This window comes from Anopheles gambiae, chromosome 2 (assembly GCF_943734735.2).
Source record: "Anopheles gambiae chromosome 2, idAnoGambNW_F1_1, whole genome shotgun sequence".
Lineage (NCBI taxonomy): Eukaryota > Metazoa > Arthropoda > Insecta > Diptera > Culicidae > Anopheles > Anopheles gambiae.
Window position 1 is genome coordinate 110,043,016 of NC_064601.1, and position 20,131 is coordinate 110,063,146.

Sequence of the window (20,131 nt, forward strand, 5' to 3'; positions counted from 1 at the left end):
ACATTTTCGTTAGTTTTATGTATTTCTCATGTTTAATTTTGACTCTACGGCAGGATGCATCCTCAGGCAGCAAAGGAGTAGTTATGAATCAACTCAGTACGAGTATTGTTGTTACGCCTGGTAACAGTCTGTTTATTTGAGTAGCGTTTTAGACGTTCTTAGAACTGGCGCTCGCGTATTATAAGTTTTCGCCGCACAGTTCTAAGAAGGTCTAAAACGCCTAAAAACCAGGCGTAACAACAAGTATTTTTTTTAACGAAAGAGCCAGAACTACTGTGATTGAGTTGAGAGTCAGCGTGGTGAGTCAATTCACGTTTTTTGGGATTCGGCTGTCAAAGGAGTAATTTACCACAGGTTTTACTTATCTTATGCTGAGCGAATTGGCAGTTACCAAACAATTTAAATCGCTGTTGAGTCAAAATTACTGTTTTGATTCAACAATGCAAAGATATCCATCACTCAGTACTACTTTCAATAGACTGCAATTAGTTAAAATCTCAAAACTTAATAGCACACCTAAAAACGACCACTAGACACCCCAGTAAAAAAACCCTGCGTGAATGAATGTGACGATTACTTACCAATGTTACTGTACCGACGTGCATTGCTCTCGTTTCGCTCCAATCTTCAGTGCGTTCTCAACCTTCACAAAAGTGCGTTGTAAGCAAGCAAAGACACACATGACACAGGCGGTGGTTGTATTTTTGTAACAGGAACGTACGTTTATTTTCTTTTTCATTCTTAAACTTAATATGCACATAGCAGAGTTTATAAGCTACAATTCCGTTCTCATGCTCCGTTCTTCGTCTGCTGCACTTCACTAACTCGCACGCCGTTTTTTACTGCTGTCCTTACCACTTTTTCGTCTTCTTTTTTTAAATTTGCGTCTGTTTTCTTCTTCCCTTGCTCTGAGTGTTGTTTTTTTTCTTCTTGTGTGTTTTAAACTCATTCATTGCACATTGTTTGCTGTATGTGTGTGTGTTTGTGTGTCTTTCTTTATACAACAATTTCACCTCTTTTTCTTCTCTATTGTTTTTGTTCATGTTTTGTGTGTATGTGTTTTTTTTCTGTTCTATTTCTTTCTCTTTCTCCCTTCTTTGGATGACTGTTTTTCCCATTTTCTCACTTTTGCTTTTCTTCTTTTTCCATTTCATATTCACATTTTGCACTGTAGCATTGCAACAGTTTTGTCTCTGTGTGTGTGTGTGCGTTGTTTCTGGGTGTAGCACCATTTTAGCAAACAGGTGCACAACACAGTACGGTTTTTGTTTACGTTTTTGTTTGCAATTCAATTTGTTTAAGTGCGTTAACAACGGAAATTATTAGACAATCGTAAGCAGTAACTGCGACCGAAAAGCTGTTATAATATTAATAATGATATTTCTCTCGGTTTGATGCTCATCTTGGCTTGGCTTTAGTGTGTGTATTATGAGCAGTAGAGAGAAAGAGGAAAACTCAGTATGCAGCAACGAACCGGGTTTTTTGAGCAGAAAACTGATCAAGCGCCGTGTAAAAGCGCCTTAACAAAGGTGAGCTTAGTAGCGCACATGCCACACAATCGAAACCTTACACAATTACTAACACATTGAACTAGCTTATATCCTTTCTTCTAATCATCATCATCATCATCTCTTTCATCACCTCCGTCCTTCCCCATGCACACGTGCGTTGTGCCTGTGTATGTGTGTGTGTGCTTGTGTTTGTTTTGTGCTGTTATCACTTCTGTTATCCTTTCACTAAATGCAAACCAGCTCCCGATGGCACGATCTTTTTTTTTTACTTTTCTCTCAGCTGTGTCGCCATGTTTGATCCAGCTCTGTACAGTTTTTTTTTTTGTTGCTTCCCCCTTTAAGAATGTTGTCACTTTTGCTGCTTTAAAAAACGTTCTCAGTTTTGTTTTTGAGTGGATTTTTTTTTCTCTCTCCCTAAATCATCTCCCTTCCTTCACCGCTCACCAGTGCTCGCTAGTGATGCTTTGCGCACACAACACATCCAAACAAACAGATAAGAAACGTCCCGTGTCCCAAAAACACATGGTGCCACCACACAATCGCGCCTCCCTTTGTGCTTCTTCTTCACGATGAAATTTGATTTTGAGTGTTTGTTAATAATTATATTAAAAGCCCTTAACGATACGAATAATTTAAACACTGTATTTCTTGTCGTTTTGCATTAATTTAACCACTGCTTGTCTTTCACCCTTTCTCCGTGCTTTTTTTCTTCTTCTCTGACCCACACGAAATATACATAACCCTAAGATTGCGATATGAAGAGAAACGGATACACTTTACTCCACTGTTTTGGGATGAGGGAGGGCGGGTTCCCTGTGGATACATTTTCAACACAACAAACGTTTCAATCAACGCAATGCAACTCACAATCCAACTCACTCGGAAACCCGCCCTGCTAGGAGCACACACACGAATAGGGGAATAGGCTTTGGAATGCACATTGGCGGGAGCAAATGAAATGGGACAAGGACCGGAACACTTGAGTTACGCCGCGCGTCTACAGCTCGTTCGCGGCGTTCGAGGGGCGAGGGAGTGGTTCGAGCATAATGGTAATCAAACCCGGGGGGAAGGAAGGGGTTTTAAGTTAAACATTTACTAACACGATTGCTTCTTAACTTTACTAAACTTTGTCTGTGTGCGTTGTGCTCTACCACACACACACTAACGGTCGTCCCGCACCACCAGGTTGCCCGGGTGCGAGATCGCAAATTACAATAATATTTTCTAAGAAAGAAGATGACGAGTACGTGTGCGTGCGTGTATTTGTATGTGTGCGTTTGTCGTGTTGGCGTGTGGCTGTATGTGTATGTGTGTCTCAATTTTGTTAAACCGATATTTGGCGGCCGTTTTTCTAACATTCAAAAAACACATCTTGCGACTGTGTGGACGACTGAACTGAACCGAATGGCGCAGAACCGTGATAGCATGCCACTTCCTGCTACTGCACTGCTACTCAACGCAACACCGCGTGAGCGTTAGAACGTATGTAAGTGAGAGAGAGTTTTCGTTCCTCTGTTAAGTTCTGCACTTTAATTAACACTCAATTGCAATCAACAAGCGGCATCCTTTTGCGAGGCGTAAGGTGCGTGCGCATGAAACGATAGTACAAGAATGTAATAATAATTGTGCTGGTTTTGTGCCGATACACTTCCTCTTTTGCCTTGTGTTGGTGTCCACAGCTAGCCTGCATGGGAGATGGGTAACGGATTGGAGGAAATGCTGAACGTTCAAATCATTACAATTTGTGCGTAATGTGTGCTGTGGTTTTTTTTGCTTCTTTTTGTCGTTTCTTTGTGATTTTTCCTTCTATTTGAATTGTTTTCTGTTTTTGGCCAACTTCAGTTATCTTCTCTATTTAGGACCAATCCGGCTGAACGTTTGCTTTTGTGTTTTCTGCTTTATCTTTTGGATTGGATAACTTTTCAGTTTGATTTGTTTTTTGTTATGTTCGTGTTTGTGATCTTTTTTCTTGTCTTTTCCCTTTTTTAGTTGTCGCTCTGTTTATTTATTACAATTCTTTCTCTCTCTTCCTTTCTCTTTTTCTCTCTTCTTTTCTCTTTCTCCCTCTTCTTTTTCTCTTTGCATTTATACTACTTTTTAATCAACTATAGACAAAATTACAATTATAAACTTTCATAAAAAATAGCTTCGCGCTCAATTACCCCTCTGAACGCATTCCCGACTTATTCCGGGAACTTATCGGCTTACGCTGTTTTCTTTCCTGCATACTAGGTTTTGCTAACTTTTGCAACGTTTCGCTTTGCTCTATTTGTCTGGTTTTACACTATTCGGTTTGATTTACGCGTCTCTGTTTTGTGTTGTCTCCTCTTCCTCTTTTGTGTGTCAAATATTTGCTAAATACCTACGGTACATCTTATAGCATACATACAAACACACACACACACACACACACACACTTACGTACACATACAAACATACTCTCCCGCTCTACCGCTGGCGTTATACTGGCACATATACATCTTTACATACAAATACCGGCCCAGGGTGGGGAATGTTTCCTATGTTTATCATCTTTCATCATTGTTTTCTGTTCTGGTTTTTTTGTTATCTATTTTACAATCTACTTCCGTACCTCTCTGTTTATCAATATTTATCGTGTGTGCAACTGGTTTGTTGCTTTCTTCTTTCTTTACGTGTTTTCTTCTTTATATCAGATTTTGCCAACTACTTGAAAATATCACTTATTTACTTACGGTTACGTTATTTGCTTTAGCTACACCGGCCTTCTCGTTTGATCGTGTATTTTTGCCTTCTTTTCTTCACTTGTTTTTTCTTCTTCTTTGTTTTGCTTCACTCTCTATGTATTTACACGTTTCGGTAGTTCCGTTCTGTTGTTGTTTTTTTGTTTTTGTTTTTGTTTTACTTTTTCTTTCCTGTTCCTTACCCTGCCATAAAGAGGACACAAATCTCCTTCAGCAATAGTGTTCAGTGCGCTTGGGATGAGCAATGCGCACGGCACACCCACGTACCAACGATGCAACGAAATTCGCCAAGCAAATGAACTTTATCGGTACGTGTTTTTGTTTGGTTGGTTGGTTGGGTTTTTTGGGCTTTTGTTTAACAAGCGACACAATAACAATGCTTTTAAGTTTCTTTCATTTTTTTTTTGCTGTTTTATTACTAACTTTCCCACTTGCGCCATTGCACAATGGGCCAGCACGCTAATTATAATGTGTTTTGTAATGTGTTTGGGAGTAATAAAACCTATACAAGATCAATCGGTATGGCGATTGGAGTCGATTATATCGAGTGAACGTAGAGGTTTGTTTTTTTCTTCTTTCTCTCTTTTTGCGTAATAAGATTTCCATTATATAATAATTTATATTCAATACTAATTTTGTTTCACTCACTGCTTAAACTGACACAAATGTGTACAAAACAAGCGAATGCTGTAGTAACTCGGTCGGTGCTTACTTAGCGGAATGCAATTCATAGAGTGGCCAAAATATTGAATTAATTTGTTTGAAAACAGAACAACTCATCTACACGAACCGCAACCGTTGGCGGTTGTAATAAATTTGGGATAAAAATTGTATTTATAAATTTCGAAGCTAAATCATCATAAGAATGTTGCCTTTTTATATCGTACTTAATTAATTTATCTTATAAGAGACAATAGAGATAGTTGTGCAAGCTGTAAGCCCCGCAATAGCCCTTTTTTAACTACACCGAAACATAACGATCCAAACAATTGAAACACTTGAATCCACGAACGGGGAACAACTGATATGAATTTTGTCTGCAAGAGGGCGAACTCTTTCTTTGTTTTGGTTTCATATGCTCTTTCCTACAAACGATAGGTTTTGAACGAATCGTTTTACTGGTAGAAGCGCAAAGTATGAGCTAAATTTTAATTTTACATTTATATTTTATACTTGTTTCAAACGCTGTTCTCTTTCAACGCTTTATCGTTTTTATTCTTGCCTTTTTAAATCTCCTCCATTCCATTCAGTTCTCACTCACTTGTTCACATTTCTGTTGCTTTTCTTGCTCTTTCTTGTTTGCATGAGTGTGGTTTCATATGCTTTTTCAACACTTTTTGATCTTCTTTACTGGCCTACTGTGCAATGTATACAAAACACAATCACACAACCGTAACCGATGATCAATGATTGGGATGTTTTTTTTTTTAAATTTAAAAACGATTATTACTCATTTCTCTTTGTTTGATCTTTTGTTTTTGCTGTTCAAGCCTTCGGCATAGGTGATGTGATGTTGCCATTGAGAGGTGTTTATAGTTTTCCTTAGTTACCAAGTGTGGTTGAGCAATTTTTGATTTTTTTTAAAGGTTATCCGCTCTCTGTCCCTTCTGTTTGATATTTAGTTCCTATGAAGCTGTATAAAATTCTTTCCCCTTATGTTGGATTGTTATGTTATTGTTTTTTTTTTGGTTTGCTCACGAACATGTTTTCATTATTTAAACTTCTTTTAGACATTTTCTTCATTTTGCTTTTCTTGGTAAAGTTTAACACGTTTTGCACAGTTGTCGATTTAAATTCGATTCCCTATTTCTCATTCATTGCAATCACAATCACCTCAAACGAGTGCCGAATCGAGTATAAAAATAGTAGAGCGTTTTGTGTTGTTTGTTTGTTTTTTTTTTGTCTATGCTGTTGGTGGTATTTGAGCTTTGAGCTTTGGCTTCCTCCCGTCCCGGGAGTCAAAAAGGGAAGTGTTGCGTTGGTTTCTCACCGTAATGAAATCACCTGTGGCTTCGATGTTACGTGTGTGTGTGCGCGGCGGGTGCCAAAAACCGAAGCTTCTAACAAACACCAAAAAGTGAAACCAGCGTCACCTGCTTAACCCACCAATCAAAATCAATTGGAACGGGGTTTGGGTTTTTTTTTTTTTTAAGTAAACCCTCTATCCAATCCCTTTGCCCCTGCTGTTTGCTATTGCTTATACGTTTTGTGAAGAAATACAAAACAAAAAAAAAAAACAAAAAAGCTTTACCATAGTTGTGCCAAAAGGTTTTTGTTTTGCATCATCATTGCCGTTGCATGTCGTTTTTTTCGGGTTGTGAGTTTCTTTTAAGTTTCTCTCTTTACTTTCTCTCTCTCTCTTTCTACGCTTCTCTGCCTCGGTTTATCTCTTCCTAAAATTATCTAGTGGCTTCTCTCTGTTGCTGCGGAACGTTTCCTTGTCACACTACTGTTCGTTGAAGGAAAAAAATGTGTTTAAAAAATATATATATCCATTTATGTATGTATGTATATATATAATATCCAATCTTATCTAAACTGTCTACACACTTGCTCTGTGTTTCACTTTTCTTGCTTTCTTGCACCTTTGTGCGTGTATTGTTTTGCGTTTGCTCGTCTGTGCTGAAGCTACCTTACGCATTACTAACACTCTATCGACATTCAGCATCGTTACGACTCTGTGTACTGGTTGTAGGTGTGTGTTGCGTGTGTATCGTGTAACGTTTATAGTGCATAGATTTAATTTAAATTTTCTTTGCCATTAGTTTTGATTTAAATCCACATTCCCCATTTTTTCTTGCATTCAATAGAGAAAAAAATATGAGACAAAATAACACTAGCAAGGAAAAGGAGTTTACAAGCAGCACAAATAGGGCTTAAAACGGTAGGTAAAAATGACAAAATATCGCTGTAAGTAGAATCTGTAATTAGAGCAGAAGATAGCATGTATTGTCCGTACTTTTCACACACACACACACACACACACATGCACACACATGCACACGTACATATACCTGCCCGCACCTTGCTATGGCAGGTTGATTTTAACACCCCCGAGAATGAACTGCATTTGAAACCCAAAATGTTTCAGCGCGCTTCTTACAACAATTCCTCTCGTCATCATCCCTGCGTAGCATCCTGCGCTGCAATAGTGTGTGATTAGTGTGATTAGTGGTTGTGCTGTTTATACAATCGTTAGTTCGTTCGTTTTTTTCTTGTTTTCCATTTAAAATACACGTTAAAAATTTATCCAGTCTTTGATTAATACTACTTTTGACACATGTTTTTCACTGTTCTTTTTCTCTTTTAATGGTAGCGCTGCTTTTGCTAGCCGTTGTTTTTGTTTTGTTTTGTTTTACTTTGTTGCGTTGGTTTTAACTGCACGGCTATCATCAGTTTTGCGCTAGTTGTGAGTGAGCTCTTTGTTTAGGTTTACGTTTCTATCTGTTTCTCTGTTTGTTAGTTTGCTGTTGCAGTGTTTCGTTTTTTGTTTTGGTTTTCTCTTCTTTTTTTTGAATCTAATTCTACCTTACAGTTCACGGATAACATTCCTGCGTTGCTCCAATTGCTTACTTATAGCCCGTCAGAATTATTCTAATATTTGCTCTAAAATGGGTAAGATTGTGGTGGTGATGGTAGCCTGTTTTTGGTTTTGCTTACTTTTTAAGTTGTTTTCATTTTTTATGATCGCTTGTGATAATCATGTGTTACAAAATGTGGTTTTCTTCTATCTCTTGATTTATGCATTTTTTGTTATGTTTTTTCTCCAAAGTTTTACTTCGTTTTTAGTTGTTTTTTGTTTGTTTGTTTGTTGTTGATGCAATTGTATGATCGTCATGTATGTGTTTTGTTTCGATTGCTTTGTTTTGCAAATAATTTTGCTAAACATACAGCCAGGTCAAGTTGCATAACTTGCTATTCGTATCAAAAGTGTTTGTCTTTGATTTTGCTGTAGAACGGCAATGGAACCGTTCTTACAAATATACCCTAACTCAAATACTGATGGCGTTTTGATGCATTTTGTATCGTCTGGAATCGGAACAATCACATTCGTTGGGTGTGTAAAATTGTGTCGTGAGTGTGTGTGTGTGTGAGTGTGTGTTTGAGGGGGAACTTCATCAACATTTTGTTCTTTCTTTTTCAATCTTAATCGAAGAAAAGTGTGTGTTTTGTAGCAATAAATGTGTTTCGATCACTATATAGATAAAGCAGTAGTTAATACGTGTTTATCTCCATTATGTGTGGCTCTCCAACAATGAAGTTACCGAAAGCAAATAAACTAAAACGGTGTAGTTTTGTTGCTCAAACTCAAAGCATAACCATTTAGCAAACTTTATAAACATATCATCGATTGTTTGATGCTTTTTACAATAGTTTCAACACTGAATAATAATGAATATTATCTCTCGCTATAAGCAGCACGAAAGCACACATACACTGATTGATATTAGCACGTTAAGAAAGAAATGGATTGATACTAGTAAATTGATCATTTATAACATGTAGTTACGAAAAAGTGCATCCCCCTTTATCTGCCGCTTGCCGTTTGCTACCCAAAACCCCACGGGAAAAGATACCAAAAGGGATACAACAGTTTGATTTAAAAGTTTCGTTTTGACTTTCTTTTTGCCACCCCCTTTTAACTACCCCAAACCTAACGCTTACTTTTCCCCGAATGTCCCTGCACTTCAAAGTCACGCAAGTTGCACGGCGCACTTGGTTACGGTATTTTCTGTGTTGGCAGTGATGTTTGTTTTTATAAGTGTTGGATCGTATTCTTTGTTTCCTTTTCGTCTTGTCTTCTCTTGGCATGTGTACAGAGTGAATGGGACAAAAATGTTTCCTTTCTTGTTTGAACATTTTTTGTTAAAAAGATATTTGGAATTATTTAAACTCTAGTGTACGCCTGGGATGTTAGAAATGGCAATTAAATTTAACTTAAAAGCTACGAAACAATACGAAAATCGTACTAACAATTAATGGCCACGTGTATGAAGAAAACGATGCTTAAACTTAATTTCAAGAAACTAACTTACTACAAAACGATCATATTAGATGATTAAAAACGCAAAACAGAATAATAATACAAAAGAAGAGCTATAAATAAATAACGGTTTTGGAAGCACAATCCATCGTTATCGTGAATAAATTGTAAAACTTATAAAACGTTACCCAAAACTAGAAAATACTCATTATTTTGCCATTATAAAACTCATTTCGCGAAAAGTGAAACTTATTTCATAGGCTACTGAAATGTTAAACTCAAAACAAAAATACAAAACCAACAAAGAATGAATCAATATTATAAAATTAAAAAGAAAAACTCTTAAACTAATCAAAAACATGTACCATCGATGACAACACAATAAACGATGCACAAACTCAAGTGAAACAAAAACATGTAAAGAAACGAACGTAAACCTTACATACTACAATGGTATTATACACATTGGTGTAACACGAAATCCTACTGAACACATTCTTAAAACATGGGTAACTTAAACCGAACTTTGAAACTTAAGCTACTTAAACAAATCAATACATTTTGCACATTTTGCTTACGTTTATAAATGTGAGTCTGTTAGCTTACCGAGTACAACAGCATACAGAGTTTGGACGTTGGTTTTCTGGAAACACATAACAGCACAAATGGCGCGGTTTTTCTTCTTCTTCAAAATGTTCTCTGTTTGTTTTTGTATGTTTGCTGTACTGTTTCAATGCTTCAATATGGCGCTTTTTGTTTGGTTTTCAATCAGTAAAAAAACGTTTCTTTTTTTTTTCTTCTCTCTCGTACTCAAAACACTATCCAGCTCAACTGGACGTCCATAAACGAAACGGAAAGCAGCATCTAACAACGCTGATCGACGCTAGGGAGATAGATAACCGGATAAACGGAGAAGAAGGTGAACGATTTACGATTATGGTGATTATGATGGGGTGAAATTGGGTAAGCCAAAGAGCGATTTCCCTGCCTGTGCCCCTACAGTGTGATGCACGTTTGGCATTTATAGCCTTTTTCCCGAGTCGGCGTGCGGAGGTTTTCCATGCTTCGCAGTTTCAAAGCCAATGGTGATTAGTGTGTTCATTGTTTTCCCAGTTTCGATTTTCTACATTTACTATTCACAGTTTAGTTTTGCCTATCGTCACACGTTTGTTTCCAATTCGGGGTGCTTTTAAAAACTTTCCTCTCCTGCCTGTCTCCTACCGTGCGCTTCTGCGTTGGTGTAAAGCTCTCTTGCTCGTTGTGTCTTCGCCTGCTGGAGCCGTCGTGCTGCTCGCGGGAGCGAACGGCAGTGGAAGGTTTTGGAGACGAATGCCTTAGGCGTGCCGTTTCATGTGCAACGCAAGATGATCGGAGCGGGAAAAGCAACGATCGCAGTGCCGGCACTTGAAGGGTTTGGCGCCGGTGTGCTTCCGGTAGTGGCGCGTCAGCTCGTCGCTACGGGCGAAGCGCCACTCACAACCCTCCCACGAACACTTGTACGGTTTTTCTCCTGTTAGGAAGAAAGAGAGGGCGACAAAAAAGGGGAAAAGAATCGATTAGTATGGGATCATGATCTTACTTACTACGGCAATGCAAGCTTAGTAGGTTGTCTCAAAAGTTTAGCTGTGATTTTGTTGTTGTGGGTTTCGGTTTGATTGAGTTGAAAAACGTGCATCACGTTTTCTTTTCTCATAAGTGTACGTTAAACATTGAAATTAAATTCTTAAAAAATATATATATATATTTTTTTAATTTATAACTTTTTTCAATTGTTAATGCTGGGGTCCATTGTCCGTACTCGCTAGGGTAATTTTGATTTTCACTAGCGCATCTGGCGGTGGCTGATGGAACCTTTTTTTGGTCATCGAGGGAATGCTCGTGCTGGATCTCTAATTTAAGAGGGCTTTCGCCGTTTTTTATGCGAAAATGGCTGAAATACTTGCGCAACATATTTATCTATCAATTACAAAGCTTTTCCAGTTAAGTAAAAAATATGATAAAAATTACATATTTTCTGGAGTGGCTCCAAATTGTTTGGTAAAATGCTTCGATCAGCCGCCGCCAGATGCTGTAGTGAAAATCAAAATTACACCAGCGAGTACGGTTAATGTACCCCGGCCTTTACAGCTGTAAAAATACAGCTATCTTGGAGTTTAAACGTTATGTTCAAAGTGACGTCATAATGTAGAGGAACACTTTGATGTCAACAAGTTTCGGCCGAAGAAGGTACATATGTTTTAAAATAATTCAACTTTGTATAGTTCCTGTTTATTGAAGTAGAAAACAAAGCGCCAGTTAAAATTAACACACTCAGCTGCCTTACTTTCGCGCTAACCCAAAACCACTTACTCTGCTCCTTCCTGTGTGTCTCGAATCCTTAACGAAGCACACCTCAGCACCCTCTAATGGACGATGCGCGCGCGAACTGATGCTGCTGCTGGGCTGCTTAGCGTTCGGGTTGCGTTTAGTATTCCGGGCACGTACTCGCGAACACTTTCGGTCAGCGGAAGCTTGCCGTGGCCCCGGTCCGCCCAAGGGAATAAATTACATTTTGCACACCATTTCGACGTGGGAAGTGTTGTGCAGCAGCAGCAGCAGCAGCAGCATCAGAAGGATATTACGTAGGATAATTGCAGCATCGAGTGTTTGTTATCACATCATCCATTACTCTTGGACGTAATTAAAAATGTAAACGAAAGACATCGCCGCCCAACTCCGCTTTCCGGCAGATTCGTCCCGCTCATTCATTATGATGCACCGGAAAAACACGTTGTCTCTGTTTGCACACGAACAGTGAAAGGGAACTCACACACACACACAAACGCGCCCGCACGAGCGTGTGTATTTAAGCTGAACGAGAAAATGTGCGGTAATTTATTTGCTTTTCCCGCCTGTCCCTTGCTTGCGTCAACTTCTTGCACTAAAAGGATCCTTCGCGTCGTTGGTGGTCATCAGTCGACCACTGACTGGAATGGAGGAAGTTGACTTCTTGCACTCACATACATGTACATCATACTCTCAATTTGTTTTCATTGGCGCACAGAGAATGGTTAATATTTCCGCATTTACACCCTACACCTCGGAAGGGCGCACGAGATAAAGGTGGATAATGTTTGGCGAGAGCAATTGTGGGTGAGTCTGTGTATGTATGTGTGTTGAAAAATAATGCCGATCCCTTCTCGCCCCATCTCTCTTCGGCGTGATGTGTAGGGTGGCAGGACGCGGAATATCACTAATGGTGCATAATTCATTTTAATTGCAAGATGAAGACATTTATGGAGCAGTACGGTTTGAAGCTCGGGGCAATAAAGGAACATAACGAAAAGGGATTGAAGGTTGTTGCATCGCATCTTGGAGCGTTGACGGTGCTGCGTACGAGGATACGGATGCAGGCAGGATAAATGCGGAACGAGCGTACATTTCTCAAACCCAAAGCGAATGTTATGCTGCCTCGCCCAAGAGCGTACCACACCCAAAACGGGCGCTTGAGAGGCACATATATTTTGTTTTTAATTCAATCTCTACGGCGCAAGCTAATGCGCACAAATGCACAATCTTCCTTTCCTCCCCTTAGAGCGAAGAAATCGAGCGATAAGTCCTGACTCCATAAAATGGCTTCATATTTATCGAGTTAAAGGTGGATCATAAATGTTATTTATTGTTTCAATCATCGCTTTTTCTTCGCTCACGCACAGGAATGAGAGAGTACGTACTCGTTGCATGCACACAGGTTGATTAAAAAATACAGAAACGAAACGGCTCTTTGTTGCGGAAAAAACGCGTTCTTGTGTCCATACAAATTGCAATCTTCTCCCAGGAAAGGTGGTGTTATCCTGTTTTTGTGCTGTTGCCTGTTCCACTCATTAGCAAGCAAATAGACAATTACCTTGACCGCTTCGTTACAGCAGAAAACCCTTTTTTTCTGGTTGGTGTTTGCACACAAAGTAGTCAACATTAAAGGTTCTTAATTTATTCTTCCGCAAATATTACACTATCATGGGCACGGTTGTGGTGGGTTGCGGAAGGTTAGCACTCTATAGCGCAACGATGGACAACAGCGCAAGACACAACGACCGGGGCACATCCTTTCTTGCGAAAGTGGTATTGGGTGAAATGGTTCCCCGATTAGCCGCGCGCAAAAGCTTTCAGGATGGCCAGAGAGTTACGCATGTTAATTGCTTCCTTAAATCTACTCCCTATTTCCCCCTGCCTGTCCCTCTGTCCCATCCGAGCAGACGTATCAGTGTTGTGTGGTGGTGGTGGCCGCCGCCGAATCACGACCGTACGCTCACTTTTACCGACCGCTCAGCCCCATTTCGCGAACTTAATGCCATTATCCTAACTAATTACGTGTTTTCATTTGCAGGCAGCACACAGAGAGTAATCCGGTGGGGAGCATGGCAGGGTGGAAGTACATTTGCCGCCGAGGGTTAAGTGAAACCGGAATGGCACACCGAAATACGAGTGACAACCGAAACCATCTCTTTGGCACCGCTCTCTGGTAAAAGTTTTCTATCACTGGCCAATAGATGGCGCTACGGGCTATCGTTTTTTGGTGGAGGTCACTTACAGAAAGGCGAGTACTCGAACGAGTGGTGAATAAGTGCAAAAAAGTTTAGTCGACATTCAACTTTTACCGACGATTTTGTGTGTGTGTGTGTTTCCTACACACCGAGCACTGAGTCGAAACGAAGGACGCGCCAGGATACATATATTTACATTTAGAAAGTTACCCCTTTAACTAAATTATAGACATTAGAATTTATCTGATAATGCGCCGAGACAACCGAGTCGAACGCGAAGGGGCAGCCAAGGCGCGGGCTCTTCATCTACATTACACTCCTCCTCAAACTGGTGGAGTTAATGTTTATGGATGAACAGCAGTGGATTGGATGAGGAAAAACACGATCCCCAGCATCCCCAAGAAGTACTCCAAATGTAAGTCTTTTTTCCTGCACCATTTTTTTTTTTTGGTTAGAAAAAGCAGGGTTCTAAGTTTCTCTTAGCTCCAGTCCTATAGCACAGAACATACAAGCGCGACGAAAGAAAAGAAACCCGGCAGCTCAAGGAAAATGTGGATAATGTAATTATGGAAGTGTGTGTGCACTGTTCGGTCGAACACGCTCGAACGCGGCGCAAGATACGATGATTCCGCCGTGCTTCTGGTGTTTCTGGATTTAACAAAATTGTACACGACAACCAAACCTAGTGAAGGGGGAAGGGGAGCCAAAATCGAACAACGACGAGCTGTAACTTCCCCAAACTTGGCAAACTCTTTGGAATCGTTCAGTACGGTTGCTGTCTTTTGTTCCTGGAAGAAGCGTATTTTACACACACACACACATACACCCAAAGTATGTGTTTTTTACGGCAAGTTCCGTGTAATTCCGCCCAACATCTTTGTGCAAAACGTGTCCGGAATTGTACAGGAATTGGGGGCTGAAAAAAGCTCCAAAAACTGTGCGCCAGGAATTCTAAAACAAGAACTTACGACTCGGCTACACGCTTGCAGCGCCATTTTCGCCATCACCCACACTCCTTAAACAAACCTCATCGATTGGCTCAATAGAATTCTCTCCCGCTACTTGCCACCGTTCCCGCGGTGCCTTGGACAGACACACATTAGTCGTGGAGATGCGAGAATGAATTATTTCTCGTACACTTCAGCGCTAACCTTGTTAACGGACCAGACACTCACACGCTCTTCTATTGGTTTGATGCGAAAAAGCTCGATAGTGGAAAGCTTATATCAAATCAAACACACACACACACACACACACACACACACACTCTCACACGCAAGATGGATAATTAAACACATTTTGATGTGTTGCTGCGAAAGTTACCGCAACTTGCGATACAGACGGAGCTGGAGTGTAGAACAAGAAATCCCAGACAGGAAAAGTTTTGACATTTCGCTTGGCTCCGTGTTTGTTTTGCCTTCAAAGGGGCGAGATAACCTTGTCCCGAGCGGTTGGGTGTTGTTCCCCGAGATTTGCCAGGGGCTTATCAGCACGGTGCACGCTTCGCACTAATCAGTCTGGTCGGTGAGTTCCCGCGGGATAGTGGCTGAAAAACCATTCCCCAGCGATGATGTTCCGCACGCGTTTGATTCTGCTGTGGTAAGCGCACTTGTAGTTTTAAAACCATTTCAAACGATTCTTTACGAATACTGTTGTGCAGCTTTTTAGCAACACTGCTTGCTGGACAGCAAGCAACCGGCAAGCCATTGCAGTTTGCGTGCGCCAGCCAATCGTCACCGGCGGCGGGCTGTCTGCTGACTGGCATCACCATCCGTCCGGAAGATATCATTACCAGTCCACCGGGCATTCGACCGGCCACGGATCGCAAAATCACACTCCACCAGTCGACGGTGGCCCATCTGCCGCCCACCCTGTTCGAGCAGTTCCCCCAGCTGGAGCAACTGAACGCGTCCTCCATCGCGCTCCAAACCATCCCGCCCGGTTGCTTCGACAAAGCGACCAAGCTCGCCCGCCTGGACCTTTCCTACAATCGACTGCAGAGCCTGCCCCCGCAGGCACTGCACAAGCAGACCGCCCTCGAGCAGCTCCACCTGCAGAACAATTCCCTGCCGACCTTCGACACCGCCATCCTGCCCGAAACCGCACCCCTGAGAACGCTCAACCTCTCCGGCAACGGGCTGACCGAGGTGCGCTGGGACCCGCTCAACAAACTGCGCTCGCTCGAAACGCTCGACGTCAGCAGCAATCGTCTCGCCACGCTCTACGTTACCAAGTCGATGCGTGTGCTACGGGCGGGCAACAATCGTGCCCGCACGCTGCAAACCGATGCGAACAATTTCCTCTTCACGCTGGAACAGCTCGACCTCAGCCGGAACGAGTTCGCCGAGCTGGCCGCCGTCGCACGCTTCGCCAAGGTGACGCACCTGGACGCATCGTACAACCGGCTGGAAGCGTTCGATTTCGCTCTCGTGCGCAATATGCGCTCCCTGGTGGCGTTGAATCTGGCGCACAATCGGCTGTTTACCGTGCAGACCACCGGCGGTTCACCGCCGACCGCACCCGGGACGCTCGAGGTGGTCGACCTGTCGAACAACTTCCTGACCGTGCTACCCTCGGGCAATGCGAGCGGTGTGTCCTCCGCCCGCACGCTGCACCTCGAGGGCAATGGGCTGGTGAATTTGGAGCTGCACGAAAATGCGCTCTACTGGCCGCGGCTCAAATCGATCACGCTCGGGGACAACGATTGGCACTGCGAGTTTGGGGAGCGGATCTCGGCCATTCTGACGAAGCGTTCGATTGCGGCCGGCGGTGACGGGGAGCGCTGCGGTAGGGAAGGGCAGGTGAAGAAGGGACGGTTTTGCTGTGCGGTGCTGAAGAACCCCTACCTGGATCGGTTGATACGGACGCGCAAAGCGCTGGAGCTGGGCAGGCTGGCGATGCGGGATGGGTTGGCGGTGGGTGCGATTGAGGCAGGCCCACCGGCGGGCGATGTGCACAAGCTGACGGACCAGCTGCGCAAAGCGCTGATGGTGGTGAGCCATCTGAGGGCGGAGAAAGCGGAGCTAGAGCAACGGAACCAGGCGCTCGCGAAGGAGCTGGAGCAGGAGAAGGCCAAGAGTAAAAGCCTTCAGGAGGGGGCGGCGGCGGCGGCAGCGAGCAGACAGTCGGCTGGGACGGGCGATCTGGCGAAGGAGAAGGCCGATCTTCAGGCGGCACTGGCGAGAGCGCAGAGCGAGTTGGCCGGGCTGAGAGCGCAGCTGACCAAGTGCACCTCGACCGTGAACACGCGCACCGGACAAACGGTCATTATTCAGTAGAGTTTGAACTTTTGTGCACATCTTTTGGAGCATTTTTTAAAAAGTTATATAGATGTCAGTGAGAATAAATTCACTTGTAGACATTCGGACGGCAAGTTACGGCAGACATGATAAGCTAAATCCAGCTCTAAAACGCTTCCCTTTTTCAAATTGAGAAAGAAAGCCGTCAGCAAAGTGCATTCCTGCCGCCGTCCGTGTAAACAACCGGCATACTAATAGCAAACACTTTTCTCCATTTTAGCTTTCATCTGCAATCGTTTCACGCGATCTCCATCATCATCAGCATCATCATCGTCTTCTCGCCGTGTCGGTAGACCGCCTGCATCCAGTTAAAACCATACCATTTATTACCGATTCTCACATTACGCCGCCCGAGGAGAGCGGGACAGTGGCCAGCGCTTCGTCTGAACCTGTAGGGCGTGCAGCAAACCCAGCAGTGCGGCATGAAATATGATTATCCATTAAAAATGTGATAAATTTTATGGACCGAGTCTGCCAAGCGATGCTGACACACGGTGTGCGGACACACAAGGCAGGCCCGACTTAACTCAACTCCATTAACTCCGGATTCCTCCAGGGAGGGTGGGGGGGTTTCCGAGACGGCAAAAGTTTCATTAAACAGCTACCGTTACACAGACGCGCGGACGATTTCTCACTATTAATCTCGGTGCAAATGAAGACCAACTGGGGAAGGAATAGTTTGTGTCCGCTGTTGTCCAGTTTCCCGTTTCCCTATTGCACGGTTTCTTTTTGTTCGGTGTTTTGGTTGAAATCCTGTAAACGGTTTACAGTTTCCGATGCTACCTGCCGAGAAGCAATTACATTGGGGGGGAAAAACTTTCACCCTATTTTGCCCAAACTGTGATCGAGTTCGACAAGAGTCTGTTATAAATTGGCTCGATCGGTTATCAGAATATTAGTTGTGGAGTGCTTGCAGCGAAGCTAGAACTTTAAAGCTGCGGATTGAACAAATCGGTTTAAAGTTTGCAAAGGTTTAAAGGGAATTTCAAGACATCGCCATTTTCGAGCAGGAAGCGAGGGAGCAATAACAGGAAGGGAATAGAACAGAACGTTCTGACAAATACCGCCGTTGAAACTGTCAACCGTCTCGCCTAAATTCCCGCGAGCCTTTAGTAGGATCGTACCTTATATCCGTCTTGGGAAAAGATTTTCAACGAAAAAAAAACGAAGGACCCAACGAATCGGTGTGGCTCGATTTATCTGCCTTGCTATCTGCCACATCATATCCTGATGCTGCTGCTGCTGTTGCTTTCTCTGCTTAAAATGCTGCAATTTCGTACATAAATTATGATGCCCGCGATGTCCTGGACGCTCGGGGACTGTCTTTTAGAGAATTATGATGAAAAGGATGTCTCTCCGTCGACGTTTCGGCTGCGGGGTGGGGAAGGGCTGGGTCCCGGTAGTGTTTCCGGGTTCCGGGAGACCCCCTTCCCAGACTTTTCCGTTGCTGCCACGTCTTAAAAAGTCATCCCTTGCCTCCAATTGGGCTCTGCAGGAGATGACGGGTGGTTGGCAGGGACTTAAAAAAAGCGCCAAAGAAAATCCAACAAATACCGTTTTCGCCGCTTCGGTACGGCACACGGGACATGCTGGGCAGAATATAAATATTATGAACACGCGCAGCAGGACTAAAGGCATAGAGCGAGAGAGAGACAGAGAGAGGGAGTGAGAGAAACAGAGAACGAGAGGCTTTGGTTCGTTCCCTAAAAGCCCCAAAACGAAACGGGATGAAAGATGTGACAAAACTAAAGCCACGTGATACGAAAAAGCTGCAGAAAGGTCGATACACGACTCCCGCCGTGAACACACACACACGGTAGAAAATGCTTCAAAAATTCTGTTGGTTAGATGTGTGTGTGTGTATGAGTGAACGTGCTGTTTCCGAAAATGGGATTGCGATATTATGTTGGTGCCGACATTAATGGTGGAAAAGGTCCATTAACGGGTGCAAAAGCAAGGAAGCGAATTGGGGTTTAAAATTGGCCCCTGCTGGTATGCAATGCGCATTGCATAAGGAGACTATTTTTTTTCAAAGCTGCTTGTTTTCGTTTTGTTCTAAAAGTACATATTAATATAAAAATTGATTTCTAGTCAAACATTATTGCACTCAAAGGGGAGAAACGACTTTTCTCCAATGAAGCTATTTCCCTCGTGCAAAAAGCAAATAGCACCATTTACGATTATCCCTTTGAAGCTTATCCGCAACGTAAAGTCAATGGAAAATGACACCGAAAATGCGGCTTTTACCCCGTTGCATGCAGCAGTGCAGGAACTTCTTAGTCCATTTTCGCATCCGGCGCTCCTACTCGTCCCGTGCTTCCGCTCTGAAAAGTGCAAAGGCGTCGTGGCAGTAACATTAGCAGCACGGCAACGTCTTTGCTGTCGCCCCAAACTCTGGGCTTCCCCGGAAAGTGGTCACGGGAACTGAAAGCTGACACAGAAAGCCGACATTTCGCCGCTTCATCCTGCTGCTGCTGCTGCTGCTGCTACTACTACTGCTGCTGCTGATGGTGGAAAAGTTTCCGTGTCGTATCGCCTGACAGCATCGGTAAATCTCCTTACAGTTCTGCCTGCTTTTGTCACCATCATTAATCGAGTTGTGCGCGAGTTGTGCTGGCGGGCGCGATGGGCGAGCAAGGGATCGGGACCGGCTCCTCGCCAACCAGCCAGCCGGACGGGACTGGAGCTAATCTCTTCTTTATGGTGCTGTTTTCCGATCGTAATCCTTTGGGAAAGGGCGCCGGGACAGCTTGCCCGGTCAAGCAGCGCGCGGGACCGCCTTTTGTAAGTCATTTACTCGCTCGTCGCGTGCACGCTGCGGGAGGAAATTTGAAGCGAGAGATTTTTCAATTCCTTGGCTCCCGCAGACGCAGACACTGAGGAAGCATTAAGTAGTAAGAAAAGCTTGCTGCCATTCGCTTCCCCTTATTTCCCTTTTTAGACACTGCCCGAGTGTTTTGGGAGTGCTACGGAGTCAAATTATGCTTGAATTTAAATTCATTGGGTAAATTGAGAGGAACATTTAAGCTGGCAGCGAAGTAAAAGCATCAAACAAAACAAAAAAAGCACCCCAACCCAAAGTGGCTTTTAA

The 20,131-nt window shown here is 43.0% G+C and overlaps 2 protein-coding genes across 8 annotated transcripts in view; one reads left to right on the forward strand and one right to left on the reverse strand.

The window, feature by feature from the left end:
* Positions 1–696: 696 nt before the first annotated feature.
* LOC1270064 (Krueppel-like factor luna) overlaps positions 697–20,131 on the reverse strand; it is a 282,587-nt gene continuing 263,152 nt past the window's right edge. For all 7 annotated transcript variants that reach the window (XM_061642494.1, XM_061642495.1, XM_061642493.1 and 4 more), the window contains exon 5: positions 697–10,728. In XM_061642494.1, coding sequence (XP_061498478.1) covers positions 10,553–10,728 — 176 coding nt within the window. In that variant the 3' untranslated portion in view covers positions 697–10,552. The remainder of the gene's footprint in view (positions 10,729–20,131) is intronic.
* On the forward strand, positions 14,150–17,139 carry LOC1270063 (leucine-rich repeat-containing G-protein coupled receptor 4). Its single transcript, XM_308726.4, has 2 exons — positions 14,150–15,340; positions 15,402–17,139. Exons 1-2 carry the CDS (start codon positions 15,309–15,311, stop codon positions 17,017–17,019), a joined length of 1,650 nt encoding a protein of 549 aa, XP_308726.3. The 5' UTR covers positions 14,150–15,308; the 3' UTR covers positions 17,020–17,139.